General features: G+C 47.9%; 1 protein-coding gene across 1 annotated transcript in view; it reads left to right on the plus strand.

Moving 5' to 3' along the window:
* The window catches only part of LOC120025553 (pappalysin-1-like), an 83,327-nt gene that overhangs the window by 41,877 nt on the left and 18,950 nt on the right, over positions 1-22,500 (plus strand). The window contains exons 8-10 of the mRNA XM_038970112.1: positions 8,548-8,676; positions 9,061-9,152; positions 12,458-12,654. Coding sequence (XP_038826040.1) covers positions 8,548-8,676; positions 9,061-9,152; positions 12,458-12,654 — 418 coding nt within the window. The remainder of the gene's footprint in view (positions 1-8,547; positions 8,677-9,060; positions 9,153-12,457; positions 12,655-22,500) is intronic.

Raw genomic sequence — 22,500 nt, forward strand, 5'->3', positions numbered from 1 at the left:
AGCTCGGTGCTATTATCGAGTGCATTATGTTACGAAATCCGACTTTTTGGATACAATGTTAATGATACGTTACAGAAAGACCCCACTGAACAATTCAGAACATGAAGAATCATATTTGTCTTGGTAAAATGTATTTTATAACATGAGGAAGTGAAATGCCATCACCACTGGGCAGAGTGGGTGGACACCCTATTTATTGTGTCGTGGGCTACAGTGTTGAGATATCCTGCTGGCTCGGACCGCAGAGAGCACACTGATGCGGAGCTATGCAGCTGGATGTTTTTTTAACTCCCATCTTGTTTTTGGCCTGCGCGGTCCATATTGTATTACACCCAATGAAAGCAGTGCTGAAGCCCCTCGCCAGATGTTTGTTTGTGTCCAAGTGTCCTCGGAGTGGGGCGGAAGGAGAGGTGCACAGCTGAGTATACTGTGGCCCCGTGGCTGTTCCCTCACCTCTATACCTAAACACACACAGATACACAAAAGGCATACATACACACTCACATATACCACACACATACCACACACACACACACACACACACACACACACACACACACACACACACACACACACACACACACACACACACACACACACACACACACACACACACACACACACACACACACACACACACAGACACACACACACACACACACACATATAAACAGACACACACACACACACACACACACACACACACACACACACACACACACACACACACACACACACACACACACACACACACACACACACACACATAAACAGACCCACACACATACTGCGGTCACAGCGACCAGCACGCCTTGACTTTTTGTTCGAATGTGAACTCACTTTGTCTGTCTATGTGGAGCGGCTCCATAGATATATCACTTACAGCACAACATAGTAGGAGGGGGAGAGGCAGGAACCCACACAGCCAGTAGGGACAGAGGTGTGGAGAAAGAGTGTGTGAATACTGTGCCATTTTCCTGAATATACTGCAATTGAAACCTACTGTAACAGTCATACCCACCCTCACCCTGCTCATTAATCAATCAATCAAATTGATTTATAAAGCGCTTTTAACATCAGCCGATGTCACAAAGTGCTGTACAGAAACCCAGCCTAAAACCCCAGCAGCAAGCAATGCAAATGTGGAAGCACGGTTGCTAGGAAAAAGTGGAGATTATAACAGAACATGGCCAAGATGTTCAAACGTGTAACGCTCTGGGTGTCGGGGGGTGTGAAGTCAGACGCAGGAACAACAGAGCTTCAATACGGTGCTTTCTTTTTAATGCACAACCGGCATACCAATGTCCAATACGGACTTACTGGGTGTCATAAACAAACGTCCAAACACGGAAGACAAAACCCAGTCCACAATACATACATCCACTCCCGAATCCAAAAGTACAAATGAACAATCCCGCACAAAGAAGCGTACGGGCTGGCTGACTAATAAAGCCACACTAATTACCAATTACCTGAACCCAGGTGATACAAATAAACACATAAGGAGGGGGAGGAAAAAGAGTCAGTGGCAGCTAGTAGGCCGGTGACGACGACCGCCGAGCGCCACCCGAACGGGAAGGAGAGCCTGCCTCGGTTGAAGTCGTGACAGTACCCCCCCTCTGACGCGCGGCTCCCGCAGCGCGCCGACACCGGCCTCGAGGTCGACCCGGAGGACGAGGCGCAGGGCGATCCGGATGGAGGCGATGGAAATCCCTTAACATAGATGGATCCAAAATGTCCTCCACCGGTACCCAGCACCTCTCCTCCGGACCGTACCCCTCCCAGTCCACGAGGTACTGCAGGCCCCTCACCCGGCGTCTCGAGTCCAGAATGGCCCGTATAATGTACGCCGGGGACCCCTCGATGTCCAGAGGGGGAGGAGGGACCTCCGGCACCTCACCGTCCTGCAGGGGACCAGCTACCACCGGCCTGAGGAGAGACACATGAAACGAGGGGTTGCAACTTCCCTCTAGGAAGGTGCCTAGGAGCCTTACTCTGAGCGCATACCGAACAGGAGGAGACATAAACCCTAACGTCTCGAGCTAAGGTAGGCCACCAATACCTCCCCCGAAGGCTCCCCACTGTCCTCGTCACCCCAGGGTGACCCGAGGAGGGTAGGACATGAGCCCACCGAATCAGTCGGTCCCGAACACCAAGCGGTACGTACTTACGGCCCGCCGGACACTGAGGAGGCGCGGGTTCCGCCCGTAGCGCCCGCTCGATGTCCGAGTCCACCTCCCAGACCACTGGCGCTATCAGCCTCGAGGCGGGGATGATGGGAGTGGGTTCGGTGGTCCTATCCTCCGTGTCGTAAAGGCGGGACAGTGCGTCTGCCTTTACGTTTTGGGAGCCGGGTCTATAGGACAACGTGAACCGAAACCGGGTGAAAAACATGGCCCACCTTGCCTGACGTGGGTTCAGTCTCCGAGCTGCCCGAATATACTCCAGATTCTGATGGTCGGTCCAGATGAGAAAGGGGTGCTTAGCCCCCTCAAGCCAGTGTCTCCACACCTTCAGAGCCCTGACCACCGCTAACAACTCCCGATCCCCCACATCATAGTTACGCTCCGCTGCACTGAGCTTACTAGAGAAGAAAGCGCAGGGGCGGAGTTTTGGTGGCGTACCCGAGCGCTGTGATAGCACGGCACCCACCCCAGCCTCGGACGCGTCCACCTCCACTATGAATGCTAAAGAGGGATCCGGATGCGCCAACACGGGAGCATCCGTGAACAGAGCCTTCAACCTGTTGAAAGCTCCGTCCGCCGCCGCTGACCACCGCAACCGCACCGGGCCCCCCTTTAGCAGTGAGGTAATGGGAGCCGCTACCTGGCCAAAACCCCGGATAAATCTCCGGTAGTAGTTGGCAAAACCCAAAAACCGCTGCACCTCTTTTACCGTGGTCGGAGTCGGCCAATTACGCACGGCCTTTATGCGGTCACTCTCCACCACCACTCCCGAGGTGGAAATGCGATAACCCAGGAAGGAGACGGCTTGTTTGGAGAACACACACTTCTCAGCCTTGACGTATAAGTCATGCTCCAGCAGTCTGCCAAGCACTTTGCGTACCAGAGATACATGCGCGGCGTGAGTAGTTGAGTAGATCAGAATGTCATCGATATACACAACTACCCCCTGCACATGCAGGTCCCTGAGAATGTCGTCTACAAAGGATTGGAAAACGGCTGGAGCATTCTTTAACCCATACGGCATGACGCAGTACTCATAGTGGCCCGATGTGGTACTAAATGCGGTTTTCCACTCGTCTCCTTTCCGAATACGCACCAGACTGTACGCGCTCCTGAGGTCCAGTTTTGTAAAGAACTGCGCTCCGTGAAATGATTCCACCGCCGAAGCAATGAGAGGTAGTGGGTAACTAAACCCCACTGTGATGGCATTTAGACCTCTATAATCAATACACGGACGCAAACCTCCCTCCTTTTTCTTTACAAAAAAGAAACTCGAGGAGACGGGTGAGATGGAGGGCCGAATGTACCCCTGTCCCAGAGACTCCGCGACATATGTCTCCATAGCCAACGTCTCCTCTTGGGACAAAGGGTACACGTGACTCTTGGGAAGCGCAGCGTTAACCTGGAGATCTATCGCACAATCCCTACCCGGTCGATGTGGTGGTAATTTCGTCGCTTTCCTTTTACAGAAAGCGATTGCCAAATCGGCATACTCGGGGGGAATGCGCACCGTGGAACCCTGGTCTGGACTCTCCACCGACGTGGCACCAAGGGAAACTCCCAGACACCTTCCAGAACACTCCTCTGACCACCCCTGGAGAACCCCCTGTCTCCACGAAATATTGGGATTGTGCCGGGCCAACCAGGGAATACCCAGCACCACTGGAAACGCAGGCGAATCAATAATATAGAGACTGATACGTTCCCTATGATTCCCCTGCGTCACCATGTCCAGGGGAACTGTGGCCTCCCTGACCACCCCTGACCCTAATGGCCGGCTATCTAGGGAGTGCACGGGAAAGGGAGAATCTATCGGCACAAGCGGAACGCCCAACTTACGGGCGAGTCCGCGATCCATAAAGTTCCCAGCTGCACCTGAATCGACTAGTGCCCTATGCTGGGAAGAGGGGAAAAAATAAAGGAAAAAATTTAGACAAACATGTGACCAACAGGGGGTTCTGAGTGAGTTTGGTGCTGACTCACCTGGGGTGATCGAGAAGTGTTCCGCCTGACATCTCGACTCCCAGACAGACCCCCCCAGCACCGATCGGCCGTGTGTCCTCTCCGACCACAGCTGGTGCAGGGGGGGCCTCCTCCTCCGGTACCCCTAGGCGCGGCCCCTCCCAACTCCATCGGGATGGGAGCCGGGGCGCTGGGTGGTGGAACGCACAGGACCCTCTCCGAACGCCCGCGGGCAGCCAGCAGATTATCCAGTCGGATGGACATGTCAATAAGCTCATCCAGAGAAAGTGCGATGTCCCGACACGCTAGCTCCCTGCGGACGTCCTCCCGGAGACTACACCGGTAGTGGTCAATGAGGGCCCTGTCGTTCCACCCTGATCCCGCGGCCAAGGTCCGGAACTCCAGCGCTAAATCCTGTGCGCTCCTCCTCTCCTGCCTGAGATGAAATAGTCTCTCACCCGCCGCTCGGCCGTCTGGGGGGTGGTCAAACACGGCACGAAAACGACGGGTAAACTCCGGGTAGTGCTCCTTCGCGGAGTCCGGGCCATTCCAGACTGCGTTGGCCCACTCCAGAGCACGACCCGTGAGGCAGGAGACGAGGACACTCACCCTCTCCGCTCCCGAGGGAGTGGGGCGAACAGTGGCCAGGTATAGCTCCAGTTGGAGTAAGAACCCCTGACAACCTGCCGCCGCTCCATCATAATCCCTCGGGAGCGTAAGACGGAGCGCGCTGGAGCGGGGGGATGGAGAGTCCTGGGGGGGGGGAGCCGAAGGTGGAGAGAGGAGCCCACTCCTCTCCCATCGCTCCATTCTCTCCATCATTTGGTCCATGGCTGATCCGATCCGATGGAGGACGGTGGTGTGGTGGAGACCCGTTCCTCCATCGATGGGAGAGGGTTGGCTGCTGCTCCTGCTGACTCCATTTTAGTGGTGCGGGATTCTGTAACGCTCTGGGTGTCGGGGGGTGTGAAGTCAGACGCAGGAACAACAGAGCTTCAATACGGTGCTTTCTTTTTAATGCACAACCGGCATACCAATGTCCAATACGGACTTACTGGGTGTCATAAACAAACGTCCAAACACGGAAGACAAAACCCAGTCCACAATACATATATCCACTCCCGAATCCAAAAGTACAAATGAACAATCCCGCACAAAGAAGCGTACGGGCTGGCTGACTAATAAAGCCACACTAATTACCAATTACCTAAACCCAGGTGATACAAATAAACACATAAGGAGGGGGAGGAAAAAGAGTCAGTGGCAGCTAGTAGGCCGGTGACGACGACCGCCGAGCGCCACCCGAATGGGAAGGAGAGCCTGCCTCGGTTGAAGTCGTGACAAAACGTTCATAGATGACAAGCAGGGTCAGATAATAATAATCACAGTGGTTGTAGAGGGTGCAACAGGACAGCACCTCAGGAGTAAATGTCAGTTGGCTTTTCATAGCCGATCATTCAGAGTTAGAGACAGCGGGTGCAGTAGAGAGAGAGTCCAAAACAGCAGGTCCCGGACAAGGTAGCACATCCAGTGAGCAGGTCAGGGTTCCATAGCCGCAGGCAGAACAGTTGAAACTGGAGCAGCAGTATGACCAGGTGGACTGGGGACAGGAGTGGTCGGGAGACACTGTGGCCCTGTCCGACGATACCCCCGGACAGGGCCAAATAGGCAAGATATAACCCCACCCACTTTTCCAAAGCACAGCCCCCACACCACTAGAGGGATATCTTCAACCACCAACCTACTACCCTGAGACAAGGCCGAGTATAGCCCACAAAGATCTCCCCCACGGCACAAACCTGAGGGGGGCGCCAACCCGGACAGGAAGATCACATCAGTGACTCAACCCACTCAAGTGACACATGGAAGAGCACCAGTAAGCCAGTGACTCAGCCCCCGTAATAGGGTTAGAGGCAGAGAATCCCAGTGGAGAGAGGGGAACCGGCCAGGCAGAGACAGCAAGGGTGGTTCGTCGCTCCAGTGCCTTTCCGTTCACCTTCACACCCCTGGGCCAGACTACACTCAATCATAGGACCTACTGAAGAGATGAGTCTTCAATAAAGACTTAAAGGTCGAGACCGAGTTTGCGTCTGTCACATGTATAGGCAGACCATTCCATAAAAATGGAGCACTATAGGAGAAAGCCCTGCCTCCAGCTGTTTGCTTAGAAATTCTAAGGACAGTAAGGAGGCCTGCGTCTTGTGACTGTAGCGTACGTGTAGGTATGTACGGCAGGGCCAAATCGGAAAGATAGGAGAAAGCCCATGTAATGGTTTGTAGGTTAGCAGTAAAACCTTGAAATCAGCCCTAGCCTTAACAAGAAGCCAGTGTAGGGAGGCTGGCACTGGAGTAATATAATCAATTTTTTGGGTTCTAGTCAAGATTCTAGCAGGCGTGTTTAGCACTAACTGGAGTTTATTTAGTACTTTATCCATGTAGCCAGAAAGTAGAGCATTGCAGTAGTCTAATCTAGAAGTGACAAAAGCATGGATGAATTTATCTACACGTTTCTGATTTTTGCAATGTTACGAAGATGGAAAAAAGCTGTCCTTGAAATATTCTTGATATGTTTGTCAAAAGAGAGATCAAGGTCCAGAGTAACGCCGAGGTCCTTCACAGTTTTGTTTGAGATGACTGTAGAACCATCAAGATTAATTGTCAGATCCAACAGAAGATCTCTTTGTTTCTTGGGACCTAAAACTAGCATCTCTGTTTGCCGCCATCCACTTGCCGCCATCCACTTCCTTATGTCTGAAACACAGGCTTCCACGGAGGGCAATTTTGGGGCTTCACCATGTTTCATCGAAATGTACAGCTGTGTATTGTCAGCATAGCAGTAAAAGTTAACATGATGTTTCCGAAGGACATCACCAAGAGATAAAATATATAGTGAAAACAATAGTGGACCTAAAACGGAACCTTGAGGAACACCGAAATTTACAGTTGATTTGTCAGAAGACAAACCATCCACAGAGACAAACTGATATCTTTCCGACAGATAAGATCTAAACCAGGCCAGAACTTGTCCGTGTAGACCAATTTGGGTTTCCAATCTCTCCAAAAGAATGTTGTGATCGATGGTATCAAAAGCAGCACTGAGGTCTAGGAGCACGAGGACAGATGCAGAGCCTTGGTCTGATGCCATTAAAATGTAATTTACCACCTTCACGAGTGCAGTCTCAGTACATTGATCTGAGCCTTGATCGTACAGAGCCTTTATGGACCTCTCTTTGTAGGTTACTGGAATTTGTTCGTATAGGACTGAACTCAAACTGATGCGTAAAACACTAATTTTGTCAATAGGACATGTGTGTGGAAAATCAAGTTCCACACACAGATCTTAAGTTAGGATTCGTCCTTAAATGCTCTTGGTTTTTCTAGGGCCAATAGTCTTGGCAACTCTATCGCTACTCTAGGTCAGTGGGCTGAAGGTCTATTATCTGTGTATGTTTGTAGAGATGTGGTGCCAGCTAAAGGCTTATTCTCTGTGTGTGTTTGTAGAGATGTGGTGTCAGCTTAAGGCTTATTCTCTGTGTGTGTTTGTAGAGATGTGGTGTCAGCTTAAGGCTTATTCTCTGTGTGTGTTTGTAGAGATGTGGTGTCAGCTTAAGGCTTATTCTCTGTGTGTGTTTGTAGAGATGTGGTGTCAGCTTAAGGCTTATTCTCTGTGTTTCTTTTGAAGAGTTGTGGTGCCAGCTAAAGGCTTATTCTCTGTGTTTCTTTTGAAGAGTTGTGGTGCCAGCTAAAGGCTTATTCTCTGTGTTTCTTTTGAAGAGTTGTGGTGCCAGCTAAAGGCTTATTCTCTGTGTGTGTTTGAAGAGTTGTGGTGCCAGCTAAAGGCTTATTCTCTGTGTGTGTTTGAAGAGTTGTGGTGCCAGCTAAAGGCTTATTCTCTGTGTGTGTTTGTAGAGATGTGGTGCCAGCTAAAGGCTTATTCTCTGTGTGTGTTTGAAGAGTTGTGGTGCCAGCTAAAGGCTTATTCTCTGTGTTTCTTTTGAAGAGTTGTGGTGCCAGCTAAAGGCTTATTCTCTGTGTGTGTTTGAAGAGTTGTGGTGCCAGCTAAAGGCTTATTCACTGTGTGTGTTTGAAGAGTTGTGGTGCCAGCTAAAGGCTTATTCTCTGTGTGTGTTTGTAGAGTTGTGGTGCCAGCTAAAGGCTTATTCTCTGTGTGTGTTTGAAGAGTTGTGGTGCCAGCTAAAGGCTTATTCTCTGTGTGTGTTTGTAGAGATGTGGTGCCAGCTAAAGGCTTATTCTCTGTGTGTGTTTGAAGAGTTGTGGTGCCAGCTAAAGGTTGCTCCCCTGTATGTGTGTGTGCGCGTGCGTGTGCGCATGCATGTGCATGTGTTTCCATTTTATCTGGGGCAGGACAGCTAAAGTTTTCATCTGTGTGTGTCTTTAGGGATGTTGTACCAAGCAGTGTGTACACCTACCAGGTCCAAACCATCTCAGCCCGCAGTGAGAGTGAACCCTCCCCACCCCTCACCCACCAGCTTGGGGCACCATACTGCGGAGACGGACGCATCCAGAGGTAATGTGTGTGTGTGTGTATGTCTGCGTGCTTGCATGTGAGTGTTCTCCCAGTAACAGTCTCTTGTCTGTCTGTCTGTCTGTCTGTCTGTCTGTCTGTCTGTCTGTCTGTCTCTCTCTCTCTCTCTCTCTCTCTCTCTCTCTCTCTCTCTCTCTCTCTCTCTCTCTCTCTCTCTCTCTCTCTCTCTCTCTCTCTCTCTCTCTCTCTCTCTCTCTCTCTCTCTCTCTCTCTCTCTCTCTCTCTCTCTCTCTCTCTCTCTCTCTCTCTCTCTCTCTCTCTCTCTCTCTCTCTCTCTCTCTCTCTCTCTCTCTCTCTCTCTCTCTCTCTCTCTCTCTCTCTCTCTCTCTCTCTCTCTCTCTCTCTCTCTCTCTCTCTCTCTCTCAGGGCCCAGGGAGAGGAGTGTGATGATATGAACTCCATGAATGGAGACGGCTGCTCCAGCCAGTGTAAGAAGGAGCCCTTCTTCAACTGTGTTGGTACGTCCTCCTCAGCACCATCAACATGTCAAAATAGAGACATTTTAACCATTGTAGTTATTTGTCCCTAAAGTTAACATATTAGTTATACGGTATGTCACTTATGGTGACATATTGTCTAAATGTCACGGACACACAACCAATCGAATATGAATAACCGTTATTTAACACAGTGGCTGGTTCTATGACTCAAAATGAATAATGTCCACAACTGAGACAGTACGCATGCTTCAAAAGGTGATTAATTGGTAAGACACAGAAGAATACCATTTCCATCCCCATTGAGATCTCTATGAGGGCGGAACTACACAGACACATTTTGCTTTCCATTCCAATTTGACGATTTCATTGGTCCCTTGAACTTAGCAAGGTTATTTTGATTGGCCAGCTGTTACGGCAGTTCCTGTGACTCTTATCGGTAGGAGGACTCCCCAGTGTGTGTGGTTGAGAGGCGTATGAGTTGTGGGGAGATGTGAGTAACATGCTAGTCACACGCTGGCTCGGTGAATGACAGCGGCGAGGCATTCGCTAGTTTCACATCTGTGTCTGGGACTTGTCCAAGGACTTGATGCGTTTCTCATAAGAGCAGATGCCATTGTGTATCATGGTCATGTTGATGTCTCGCTGAGAGTCTGGAAAGGATTGTCGTTTGAAGAGAGAATAAACAACTTCATTCAGTGGATTGGATTCTCTGGCGTCCTCGTCAGTCACTGTTTGGTCAATAGATGGATGATTTCTTGTCCTCCTTCGAGTGATTATTTTTCTCTTCCTCTCCTGTTTTTTCACACAATAAAAAGTCCCATTGTGTCATAGCTGATCTCGCCTCATCGAGGGATGTGTTTGTATGTGCATGCACATGTTTGCATGAGCGTTTGTGTGTGTGTCTCACAACCCCTGTGAGATCGTTTTCCGTTGACCGCAGCGCTCTGGGATTTGTGTGTGACTGCCTGACATATTCCTAGTTTTTGTGTGGAAATCGGACACTATAATGAAGGGACCTTCTGTCTGTCTGTCTGCCTGTTGAATGAGCGGCTAACACAGAGCATGGTGCAGCCTGACGTGCTCTCAGGCTGGGAAGAAGGGACAGATACTGTACACATACTGTTGCCATAAGGGAATAAATTAAATGTGTATAGGCTGAGGAGGAAAGTTGACTGGGTTCCCTTGTTGAATAGAGTCACGGTACTGCTTCACAGAACAGCTCTCGTTCTCTCTGGCCTCCCCCTCTTTATCTATCTATTCCCAACGTTATTCAGCCTCTTTCTACCTCCTTGTTTTCCTCTGTAACCCTTTCTTTCTTCTCCTCTCTCTTCTGGTTCATCAATTTTATCATTGTTTCCCTCCTGAACTCAATCACCTCTTCTCTCAGTCTCTCTCACTCTCTCTTTTGCTCTTTCTCTTTCTCTCTCTCTGTTTTTCACTCTCTCAGTTTCTTTCTCTCTCTTCCGCTCACACCTTTTCTCTCTCTACCTCTCATTCCCTCTCACTCTTCATCCGTTTGGAGTGGCAGGAGTGCATTCTATATGCCCCCTCTGCAGCCCCTCGTTTCAACATCGTCAGAGCAGAGTACAGCACTAAGCAGAGCAGAGCTGGGGAGGGTTGGAATTTCGAGGAGGCCCAGCCAACTTGGCACGGAATGCCGCCTTCCCCTTAACTGGAACCCCGACACTGTGAGAGCACACGCACAAAATCCAGCCTCCTCTAGCCCAGCTCCAGCCCCAACTCCAGCCCCAACTCCAGCCCCAGCCCCAGCTCCAGCTCCAGCTCCAGGCCCAGCCCCAGCCCCAGCCCCAGCCCCAGCCCCAGCCCCAGCCCCAGCTCCAGCCCCAGCTCCAGCCCCAGCTCCAGCTCCAGCCCCAGCTCCAGCTCCAGCCCCTGCCCCAGCTCCAGCCCCAGCTCCAGCCCCAACTCCGGGTGGGATGTCTGGAAAAGCCATACTGGTGTATCCTCCTGCCTGTTCTCGCTCTCTCAACTCTCTCTCTCTCGCCCCCTCCTCTCTCTCTAAATAAAACAGAAACGATCCTAATCTGTCAAGTTCATCAGATAGTGTTACGCTCCTGGAGGCCCTACTCGTTCCCAGCCTCCCCTGCAGGAGAGGGCACGCCTTGAGTGTTACTTTATTTATGCAGACATCCCATTTCTGTCAACTGAAACGAAAACAATGATGGGAGACAAGCGAGGAAAGCTGGAACTGCTGAGAGGGCAGACATGTTTACACTCTGTGAGAGGGGAGGGGGAGGAGGTGAGAAGAGGAGGAGGGGAGAGAGATGGATTTTAAAATACTCCCACTGTTGATACATTGTACTCTTAGAGAGAAATTGATGTTAAGGTGTGCAGCAATGGAGTTGTATCTTGTGGGATGTGTTTGCCACTCACTGTTGGTCAGTATCTGAGAGATCTGTCTCCGTGTTACCCAAGATGCCTTGTGTGCTTGAGGAAAAAGATCCCTTCGATAATGGACTCGTCCAGTCCTCAAAGCACACACACTAACAAATATATATATATATATATTCCATTTAGCAGACGCTTTTATTCAAAGCGACTTCAAGTCATGCATGCATACATTTACACATGGGTGGCCCTGGGAATCGAACTAACAACCCTGGCAGTGTAAGCACCATGCTCTACTAACTAAGCAACAGAGGTCTACACAGTCAAACATTAAACGTGTGATAAATGTACCTGTTTCTCAACTTTGTAAAGTGGGGTTCTTCCTTGTGAAAAATGGAGGGACTACCTGGACTAGTCCAATAACAAACACCAATTGTTATCAAAAGAGTTTTAAAACCACAAATAGATTGAAAGTTCTGAAAAATCTATAGATATTTATTTTAAAACAGAGTATAAAATACCAACCATGCTAAAAGGGCTTATTTAAACAAATAAAACAGATAGCATGCCTAAACAGATAGCAGATAGCATGCCTAGCTTCCTCTATCCCCATGTTGAATGCTCTCTACCAAATAGTTTTCGGACATCATGAATAAAGCAGGAATAATCATTGAGGTGTGGTACAGTAGTGAGTGTGGCCTAAACATCCAACACAAGACAAGACAATAAACCAAGACAAGATCAACTATTAGCAAATGCAGTTGATAGCTAAAGTGCAATGAATAAGCTATGATATATATATTGCGTAATCTGGGCCCAGTTCAACAAGTTCATTGACATCAACACTAACAGTTTTGAAACAGTTTTCAAGTTCATTCACATTAACACATTAACCTCCACACAATCCAAACGGTTTAAGAGCAAACATTAAGATTGAATCTCTTCACTCTTCTTTCTTCTCTCCCTCCCTCCAGAGGAGCCCAGTATGTGTTACTTCTACGACGGTGACGGAGTGTGTGAGGACTTTGAGCGGGAGACCAGCGTGAGGGACTGTGGCCTGTATACCCCCAGTGGCTTCTTGGACCAGTGGGCCACAGCCGTGCACGTGTCCCACCAGGAGAGTCTCTATTGCCCTGGCGAGGTGGCCGCCGGCTATCCTGCTGTCACTAAGGTACTTCCTTAATGTTATTAAAAAAAAATGTACCCCTTTTTCGTGGTATCCAATTGGTAGTTACAGTCTTGTCCCATCCCGTGCGTCCTCCGAAACACAACCCAGCCAAGCCACACTGCTTCTTGACACAATGCCCACTTAACCCGGAAGCTAGCCACACCAATGTGTTGGAGGAAACACTGTGCACCTGAAAACCATGTCAGCGTGCACTGCACCCGGCCTGCCAAAGGAGTCACTAGTGTGAGATGGGACATGGACATCCCTGCCAACCAAACACTCCCCTAACCCGGACAACGCTGGGCCAATTGTGCACCGCACCATGGGTCTCCCGGTTGCGGCCGGCTGCAACAGAGCCTGGACTTGAACCCAAGATCTCTAGTGGCACAGCTAGCACTGCAATGCAGTGCCTTAAACTACTGCGCCACTTGGGAGGCCCAGGTACTTCCTTAATGTACATCCATAATCTACGCCACACCACATTATAGGTAGTGTTCAATAGGGCACTCAACAGAAAACATTTTAAACACTTTGCAGCAAAATTGGTGTTTGTTATTGGACTAGTCCAGGTAGTCCCTCCATTTTTCAGCACCAAGTGGTTTTAACAATGACATGGTTTTCCATAAGTGGTTATGACAGACAGATAATGGTAGCCAATTTAATGTGTACATGCCACCTCACATTACCTCGTTGAATATTTTTGGTACAATTATTTAGCTACTTATGAATGTCTGTATCTGTTACTTTGAGCTGAGTCTATGTTCAGGGGCTTGTAAGGTCACGAAGACAACGGATGTCTACACTTCACCTTGACAGGCCCCCATGATGTCAGCATTTTGTTTGGGAAGTTTATTGCGCTTTCTCATCTCAGAAGTCTCCAGCTTTTCTTTTTTGGGGGGAGGAAACTGAGCCCGAAAAGCTCTTGAAAACGTTATCTGATTCATTTTTGGCCCCGGGGTGTTGTAAAGAGAGAGCTGTCTGTTGTCTGAGGTGAAGTTTATAGCTTTCATTAATGTAATGCTTATGGAGGACAGGAGAAGATATCATTGATTCCACTCAGAGACTCTGGGGCCATTGATCTGTTGCTGTCTTGGGACACAGGGAATCACTGAGTGCCAAAAACACACTACACAGAGAACAACTGCATTAGGTTCTGTCCTATTGAACCTCTCTCTGCTCTACAGGCCGTTACCACAATGTTATTAGATTGGATATAATGATTAACAAAGTGTTATTTAATTGGAGGCAGGCTTATTAAAGGACCCCACCAAACGGCAACGTAACTCATGTTGTAGAGCGGAAAAGCTTGATCAGGTTCCACCTCAGAAGAATGACGCAGGTTACTTATACATATTAATGAATTGGGGGTGGGAAGGAACGTCGTGGTGATTTCTCCCTTCAAATAGGGCACTGACAAGCTATCAGTGTAGCTAGCTAGCATGCTAACCTTATCTCGCTAGCTAGCTATCTTGCTAACCTTATCTAGCTAGCTAATGTTATCTGTTGTTGCTGTCTTATTTATTTTTACTACACCATATTCAAAAGATTAGCCAGCTTGCTAGGGATATGGCTGGCTATGGCTGGAGCTGGGTTTATCATAAGCATTTAAGGGAAAACCTTTCCAACAGATGGAAACTAGTATCTTTGACTTAACCAATATAGTTGTGGCATTTTCCATAAATTGTGACTGTGAATCAGCTAAATAAATAGTAATAAGATGAATCTCCAGTAATATGGATAACTGTTGAAAGGTTGACATGCGTTTTTCTACATTCTATTGGACACGGACGGTGCAATCTTTGGTAGGTAGGCTGCTGGCAGGCTTTGGCTGCAGTACAGAAAAGCCAAATCAGCCCGTGCTCATAGTTCTCATAGGGGAAGAAATGATAGTCTACATTGACTTTGCTCAAGATGCACACCGCAAATGACATGTAACAACACCCTGAGCACATCAGACACAAAACACCCATACAAATGTGACAACAGCACAACAAAATAGATAAACAAGTTCCTTGAATTTTCTTTTGCAGCTTTGTGGTTTCTAGCTGCACCAATCAAAGCAGTGGAGCGTGTAGAGAAACAGTAGTGAATGGTAAAAAACATTCATCTTGGGGCGACGGGGGGAGAGGGGTTCCAAAATGAAATCATATCACGCAATTTTACCATTTCTAAAATGATCATATAATTTTTTTTATACAGACTAGCAAAAAAATTATAGCAAATTGACAAATTATGCAATGGATTATGATCATTTTCTGGTAAAAAAGTGGAGGCGCAAAAACATACGTTTGAATTTGCTCCATGGCTCAGGTGGCCAAGTGGACGCACGGCTGTTTGGCTCAGCTCAGTCGCAAAGAGGAAGAAGTTTGCAGCTGTTTCTGATTAATAGACAATGTCATAAAATCCAGCCCTGAAGCAAAATTTAGTCTGGAAATTATTTTCACAGTATATCATAAGAAAACACACGGCATTGACACGACTTCCATGAATGTCCCACTTCGGATTTCCCACTTCAAGCCCAAATATATCATACTTTGACTAAAACAATTACTCACTAGCTAGGTTTCCACCCAATTGGCGGCAGATATTCTAAAATCTGCATAAACAAAATATGTCAATTTTTCCTCCAGAGATGTATTTACATAAAATGGATTTGTTGTGGATAAAAGTCTGTGCATGATGACGTAGTGCACATGAAAATTACTTTTGCAGTTAAATTCCCATGTACAGAATAAAAAATACAGTGGGGAGAACAAGTATTTAATACACTGCCGATTTTGCTGTGATTTTCTGGATTTTTGTTTTAGATTCCGTCTCTCACAGTTGAAGTGTACCTATGATAAAAATTACAGACCTCTACATGCTTTGTAAGTAGGAAAACCTGCAAAATCGGCAGTGTATCAAATACTTGTTCTCCCCACTGTACAAGTTTAATGGGTTTCCATCGCATTTTCAACTCACTGATGGTTTTGTCACACAAATGTTTGCGTTATATACATAGCAAATGTGCCAAAAGATCAAAAGCTCATCACCTTGCACTTTCATCACCTTGTTAAGTTCAACATCATTTATTTCATCTATAGCCTAAGAAACTGTATGCTTTCCCGAGTCACAATGAGGAGAACCATGCAACATATCATATTACTTCGATATGATGGAAATTATATCAATATTTTTGCATAAGTGTTTCCACTGATATTTCTCACAAAATTAAGTTTACCGACACAATAAGATCCCACCTTCTCTAGCATATTTTGTTTTGTTGACATCTTGAGGGAAACCTGGTTAGTGTCTTAAATCCTTGTGCAGCATCATGAGTAACTCAGAAAAAGGTGCCGCTGTTGTGGTACTTTCATGTGTTATATGATTGGACATAGTACAGGGACAATGGACTGGTATGTAACGGACATTTTTGTATTATTAGTATAATATTATACTGTAACTATGTATGTGACCATTTCTGCCCGATTGACAGAGATCTTACTATAAAGCCAAAACAACATTTCAAATAGACAGGAATCATCTTCCAGTCTTCAAAAAGAGTGGCATACATCCCACTGAAAGTATTGGGACTAGAAGCACTTCAGTGTGGTCCTTTGCAGCTCAGTTGGTAGAGCATGGTCCTTGTAAGGCCAGGGTAGTGGGTTCAATTCCTGGGACCACCCATATGTAAAATGTATGCATGCATGACTAAGTGGCTTTTGGATAAAAGTGTCTGCTAAATGGCATATATTAATGTTTTCAGAACTGTTTTTGCACAAAGAATGTAATTTAGTCTACGCAGTGTTTTCAATACAGAGAAAGGTGGCCTCTCAATACAAGTGTTGAGCTCCTTTTGTGACGTCAATGTTCATACTATCTACACGAGCTCACAGCTCGATGCGTGTGAGAGAGGAGACAAAGTGTGTTCCCACCAATGTAGTTGCATAAGAAGCTATTTTCCCTGAAGACCCAGCAGAGCAGCACACGTGCTCCATAAATGATTTCTACTGTGAAGAACACAGTGCCCTGGGTCAGCTTGAGATGGTATCACTGCCAAACTGCAAGGCCACCTACCGTAGGCTACACACACACCATCACATACACACACAAACTGTAGGCATACACACGCATACACCATGCAACAACAGCTGAAGCTATCCAGGAACAGCAGCAGCTACAGGAACAGCATGTGTTCACCCTGAGTTAAGGACCTCGTGGTTTCAGTGTTTTAAAACACTCGGATGAAAAACGCTGGGTTTAGTTGGGTTCATCTGACATGCCTTTACTATTGATCGTTACAGTAATGCCTACTTTTCAGCACATACCTCCTCAACCTGTCAGACTTCCCTCAGACTCCCCGTGCCCAGCTCCTGCCGCACCTTTAGGGAGATCCTTCATCCAGACGTGGCACGCACACACTCTATTTGATCCCGGCCTATGCGCTCAGAGATAATATCTCCCCCAGTCAAGATGACAATAAAGCTGTCTCACAAAATTACAGTACCCAGCTACCTCTTTGTATGGACTACACGCCCCACACACAATATCCCCTGCCTTCCATTCTCTCTCCCCCAAAGGTGGGCACAGGAGATGACACGTTCTGATTTCCTGTCTACTGTAACCAGAGCACCTAGGGTTTATTGGTACTAGAAGTGACTTCCACAGACTCAAGTTTGCGAGTTAAAGTTTTCCCTCCATGCAAGGCTGATCGGGGCACTGTCCAGTTCTGCTTCCCGCTGAAGGTTGCTACTGCACTGTATCGAAGCAATGTTGTTCGCCCTTAACTATACATATAGGTGTTTTTTGGCAATGTTATGTGCTGTAACTAGATAATTACACACAGGTGTAACAGCTACTTTTCCAGCGATGTTGCTGATACATAGACTTTATTGTTTTCTTTCATGACTTTTCAATGTTTACTGTTTAGTGCAGATTTCACTTGGACATAACAGGTTTACCAGAAACCTACAGTTTCCCACTGTACCATATACATTCTATTTACGCTTTGAGGCTGAACTTCACATGTCATGGCTCAGAGCTGTGAGGTCATGGAAACGAGTTTGGGGCATGGAACCATGGGCGCTTCTGATCTGGATCTTCAGTGGTAAACAAGGGCAAGGGCCACCCACCAGCCAGCAGCCACAGTGCATCGTGGGTAACTATATTTGATGTCAGGTAGTGTGGGTGATGGTGGAAGGCTCCTGGCTCCCAACTCTCTTGTTGTTTTCTACCACGCTTGTTGTGTCACCCACCGTGGTCGGGGCGGTGTCGGGCCGGGGGGGGGGTTTCAACATTTCAAAGCACAGGGAGGCAGGGTGTGCGGGGACCAGAGGGAGAAAGCTAGTGATAGGAATCTGTCAGGATGCATGAAAGGAACAACAGACGTATGGAGGACGAAGGCACTTGGGATGAGTTGGACCTGGTTATTCATGGAATCTGATGTGGGCTGGGGTTACGGAGGGTGTATCTACAGGCAGGCCAGACGCACACAGGCGAACATATGTCTGCACCTGGTTAGATACAGTAAATTAACTTCTTATAGGAAGATCAGGGCAAACTTTTGCCAAGCAAGTCGATGTTGGATCATTCTCATCCACACATCTGCACCACTGAGCTAAACTCTGGCAGCTTCCTTCTTCCCTCCGTTTGGGTGAGCAACAACCTTCCAGCACCAGCCATACATAAGTACATAAGAAACACATAATTTCCCCTGAAGACACATGCACTGTCTGTCAGTCTGGCCGTCAGGGCCAAAACCAGGCTGAGAAATGATATAACGCAGCATGCAAAGCCTTGTACTTAGGAAACAAAATATACACACTGCCACTGTGTGTAACAGCTGAGAGCTCAGTAGCCTGCAGTCTTTCTTCTTTCAAGAAGAAATCAGCGATTCAGAGTGACACGCATCTATCAGAGGGCCACTGACCGTGGCTACCGGGCTCGCCTGTTGACTTTTATAGCCCCGCGCGCTGTCGGAGGGCAGGGCCCACGCTCTGTTTGATTTTCTTTCCTATTTTTTTCTTCTCGCCGTCAGTTTTATCATGTCGGTTGCACAGTGTGCCGGTTGTGCAGGAGGGTAACTTACTCCATCCAGAATGAATGTGGAGGTGGCGCTCCATTGAGATGTCTTGCACTCTGAGAATGTGCAAAGGGCACACGGGATGGATGGAGGGACAGACAGAAGAAGACAGAAGGAGATAGAGAGAGTGTAAGAGAAAATAGGAACAAGAATGAGGCACAGAAATAGGATGTGAGACAGAGACAGACAGACAGACAGACAGACAGACAGACAGACAGACAGACAGACAGACAGACAGACAGACAGACAGACAGACAGACAGACAGACAGACAGACAGACAGACAGACAGACAGACAGACAGACAGACAGACAGACAGACAGACAGACAGACAGAGTAGGAAAGTGAGAGAGAGAGACGGACAGAAAGAGAGATTAGGAAAGAGAGAGAGATGAATAGAGAGAAAGAGAGAGTAGGAAAGGGAGAGAGAGAGACGGACAGAGCAAAAGAGAGAGTAGGAAAGAGAGAGAGAGACGGACAGAGCGAAAGAGAGAGTAGGAAAGAGAGAGAGACGGACAGAGCGAAAGAGAGAGTAGGAAAGAGAGAGAGACGGACAGAGCGAAAGAGAGAGTAGGAAAGAGAGAGAGAGACGGACAGAGAGAAAGAGAGAGTAGGAAAGAGAGAGAGAGACGGACAGAGAGAAAGAGAGAGTAGGAAAGAGAGAGAGAGACGGACAGAGAGAAAGAGAGAGTAGGAAAGAGAGAGAGAGACAGACAGAGCGAAAGAGAGAGTAGGAAAGAGAGAGAGAGAGAGACGGACAGAGAGAAAGAGAGAGTAGGAAAGGGAGAGAGCGATGCAGACAGAGAGGAGAGGAAGAAGGCAGACAGTGTTTCTTTGTACTGTGTGCTTTGCTTTCGTCACCAGCTCTATTCCCTTCACTAAAGACCTCAGACGGTTTGTTAATGGATTATGTCTGCTGTCAATTTGATCCTAGGGAATAATGTCTACACCCAGTAACAAAGGGAGGAGCAACGCTTCAGATGTGCATTTTATGGAAAATGCCATGGCTTAGAATGAAAATTTCAGAACAAATAATGGACACTAATGCATAAATTGGCCAAACCCCAGTTTCACACCCCAAGGACAGCCCTTATTTAATTATTTTAAACAGATTCAAAGTCATCACAACTCTGCTTTTTTATTTAATTAATATACCATACAGACACAAGAGACATAATTAACTTAAGCATTAAGACAATTTAAGGGTTGATAAGTGTTAATGATGATACAAATCTGCCTCCTTGCACATTTGAAATGTGTTTCTTGGCCAATTCATCTGTAGTGCTAGCTTCATCTTTCCATTGAGGAAGTGGTACGATGTTAGGGTTAGCCATGTATAGATGCATATAGAAGACCAGTGTTTGAGGGTCTGCTTTGGGAAGTTTACGTACATGAACATCTGTTTTTTCTTTCCCATGGAACACATGCACGCACGTTCACACACACACCACACACGTCACGTACCTTCCGTCTGTCCAGCAGCAGCTACAGTAAGTCGGCCTGCTTCATGTAGGATTATAGTCGTGGTCCCCAGAGGATTCATTGTACCACTCCTGTCTTTGTGCAGCACAACATAATGTTCACACAGTAACACCATGGGATATTTATTTTAGCTGGGTTAATTGGTGAATTGGGCTTAGCGCTAGCAACCAGCAACGCATATTACAGTAAACCATTTAATGGTGAGCCAGGTGATTTCTCAGGGGATGGATGCTGCCCAGCAATCTCTGACGCAACCCCGGTCCAGAGCCCTAGAGAGCTCCAGTGTTTTATCATGGATCCCAGGCAGACTACAGGATAACATTAGTAGCAGTCCACTCACGCCGCAAATAATCACCAGTATATGATGCTGAGCACAGGCGTTTAGCACGTTAGACCATGTATGTGCACGGGCAGGGAGCTATGGATAGAGATTCCTTCTCGCAGGCAACTAAGACAGTGTGGTCCCTCAGGTACCTCACCGTTTACTAGAAGAGGAGGAGAGAAGAACATGAGAGAAGAGGAGGAGGAGGAGGAGGGGAAAAAAGTGTCTGGCTAGTAAAAACAAGGAAACAATCACCGTGGTTTTGTTCCGAGTCCCAGAAGTGCAGTGTGCGCAGGCAGAAACACACACACCAAAGCCCGTCCAGTAGCTAACAGCTCTGTGCTCTCGGTGAGGAACTACAAGGAAGGGCATGTTTCCCTCACACTATAAACCCACTCCAAACCACACTCCTCGTCAGGCTTGCGGCCAGTGACATAAGCATGTGGTAACATTAAAAAAGCCCCGAATGGCGTTCCGACGTTCTCCTGTTTCAATTATCATTAAGGGAACCATCTGGAAACCCCATCAGGTCGGGTTCTGGAGGTATCAGCAGCCCTCATTTACATTTTGAGCTGTTAACACGTAGGTTTTGGCCTCAGGGACGAGTGTTGGACGTGTTGAGTGAGGGACATTTATGTGCCAGTGGCAGCCTGACAGAGAAGGCCATGCCCAAGGAATCCATCGCCATTCTGAATCCATCTGCGATCGGCTGGTTGGCCTGGCACTGGTGCACCCACCCACCCTGGTTCTGTGGTCGTAGCACCAGCCACTGCTTAGGTCTTGACAGATGAGATCAGGGGAGTAGGTAGACCACACTATTACTTTGCCCTCAGCTCACTCGCTGGGCTGTGGCTAGAGCACGGCCTCCTCTCAGTAGGCCGTATAAGCCCCGTTATTAGCTCAGTAGCCAATGGGACGGTGTGCCTGGCGGTAAGGGTGGGGCTGGGGAGCCGTTTCTCCTCGGTGACAGGACATTACCTCACACGTCAGGCGCTTACCAGCATTCCGCTAAATAATGGCGGTTTGAACCTCGCACAGGACTCGACCCGCAAATGTCTCACAGATGCTCGCTTCTTCCGCCCTGATGGAGCTCTTATTTATGCTAACTTTCACAAAACAAAGCGGGGATGAAGAAAAAAGAAAAGAAAAAGAAGCCAAGCAGCTGTTTACTGGATGTGTTTCGATGAAATAAATAAACACATTTGGGAGCCGTGGCCAAATAAGAAACATCCGCTCCCCAAATGTCACGTAATGTGTGTTGAATCCAGTGTACTTAGGGAGGGGCAGCCGGACGTAGAGGAAACCAGCGGTAGTCAGCTAGGGCGGACAAGCTCCAGCAAACGCCGTGTTCCAAAGCTGCACTTTTCATGACCAATCCTGAGAGGCCAAACAGGGTCACCCCTCGCCCTGAATAGGCCTTTCATAAGCTACGCAGTACACAGGAGCAGAATATGGACCATTCTGTTGAGAAGCAACATAGATGTTTATGGCTTGATTAGATGTCATTCATACTTATGAATGAAAATATTTGCAGAGAAGTGTATACAAGCATGGGCTATTTTCAACTCATGAACTGAGTCCCAGAGATGCTGCATGTACTCTCCTCTGCAGGATGGCCATGAGGTTAGAGAGAGAGGAACTGTGAGATCACCCTGCAGCCAGTTAACATATTGTGAGTGGGCTGCTCTTGGGTGGCTGAGGTTACTGTTGGGTTTGGGGTTACGCTTGGGGCCTCTCCCTCTTTCTCTCTTCCAGCTCGCCTGACTGTGTGTTTATAGCTATAGACCTGGGGTTGGGGTTAGGGCCCTCTCTCTTCCATCTTGACTGTGTGTGTGTCTCCGCCTAAGGCCGAGGTTGGCGTTGGGTTGGGTGTTATGGTCTGGGGCCTCTCTCTTCTCCCAGCCTGGCTGTGTGTGACTGGTTGTAGAGGTTGGGTGTTATGGTCTGGGGCCTCTCTCTTCTCCCAGCCTGGCTGTGTGTGACTG

Source organism: Salvelinus namaycush, chromosome 31 (assembly GCF_016432855.1).
Source record: "Salvelinus namaycush isolate Seneca chromosome 31, SaNama_1.0, whole genome shotgun sequence".
NCBI classification, from domain to species: Eukaryota; Metazoa; Chordata; class Actinopteri; order Salmoniformes; family Salmonidae; genus Salvelinus; species Salvelinus namaycush.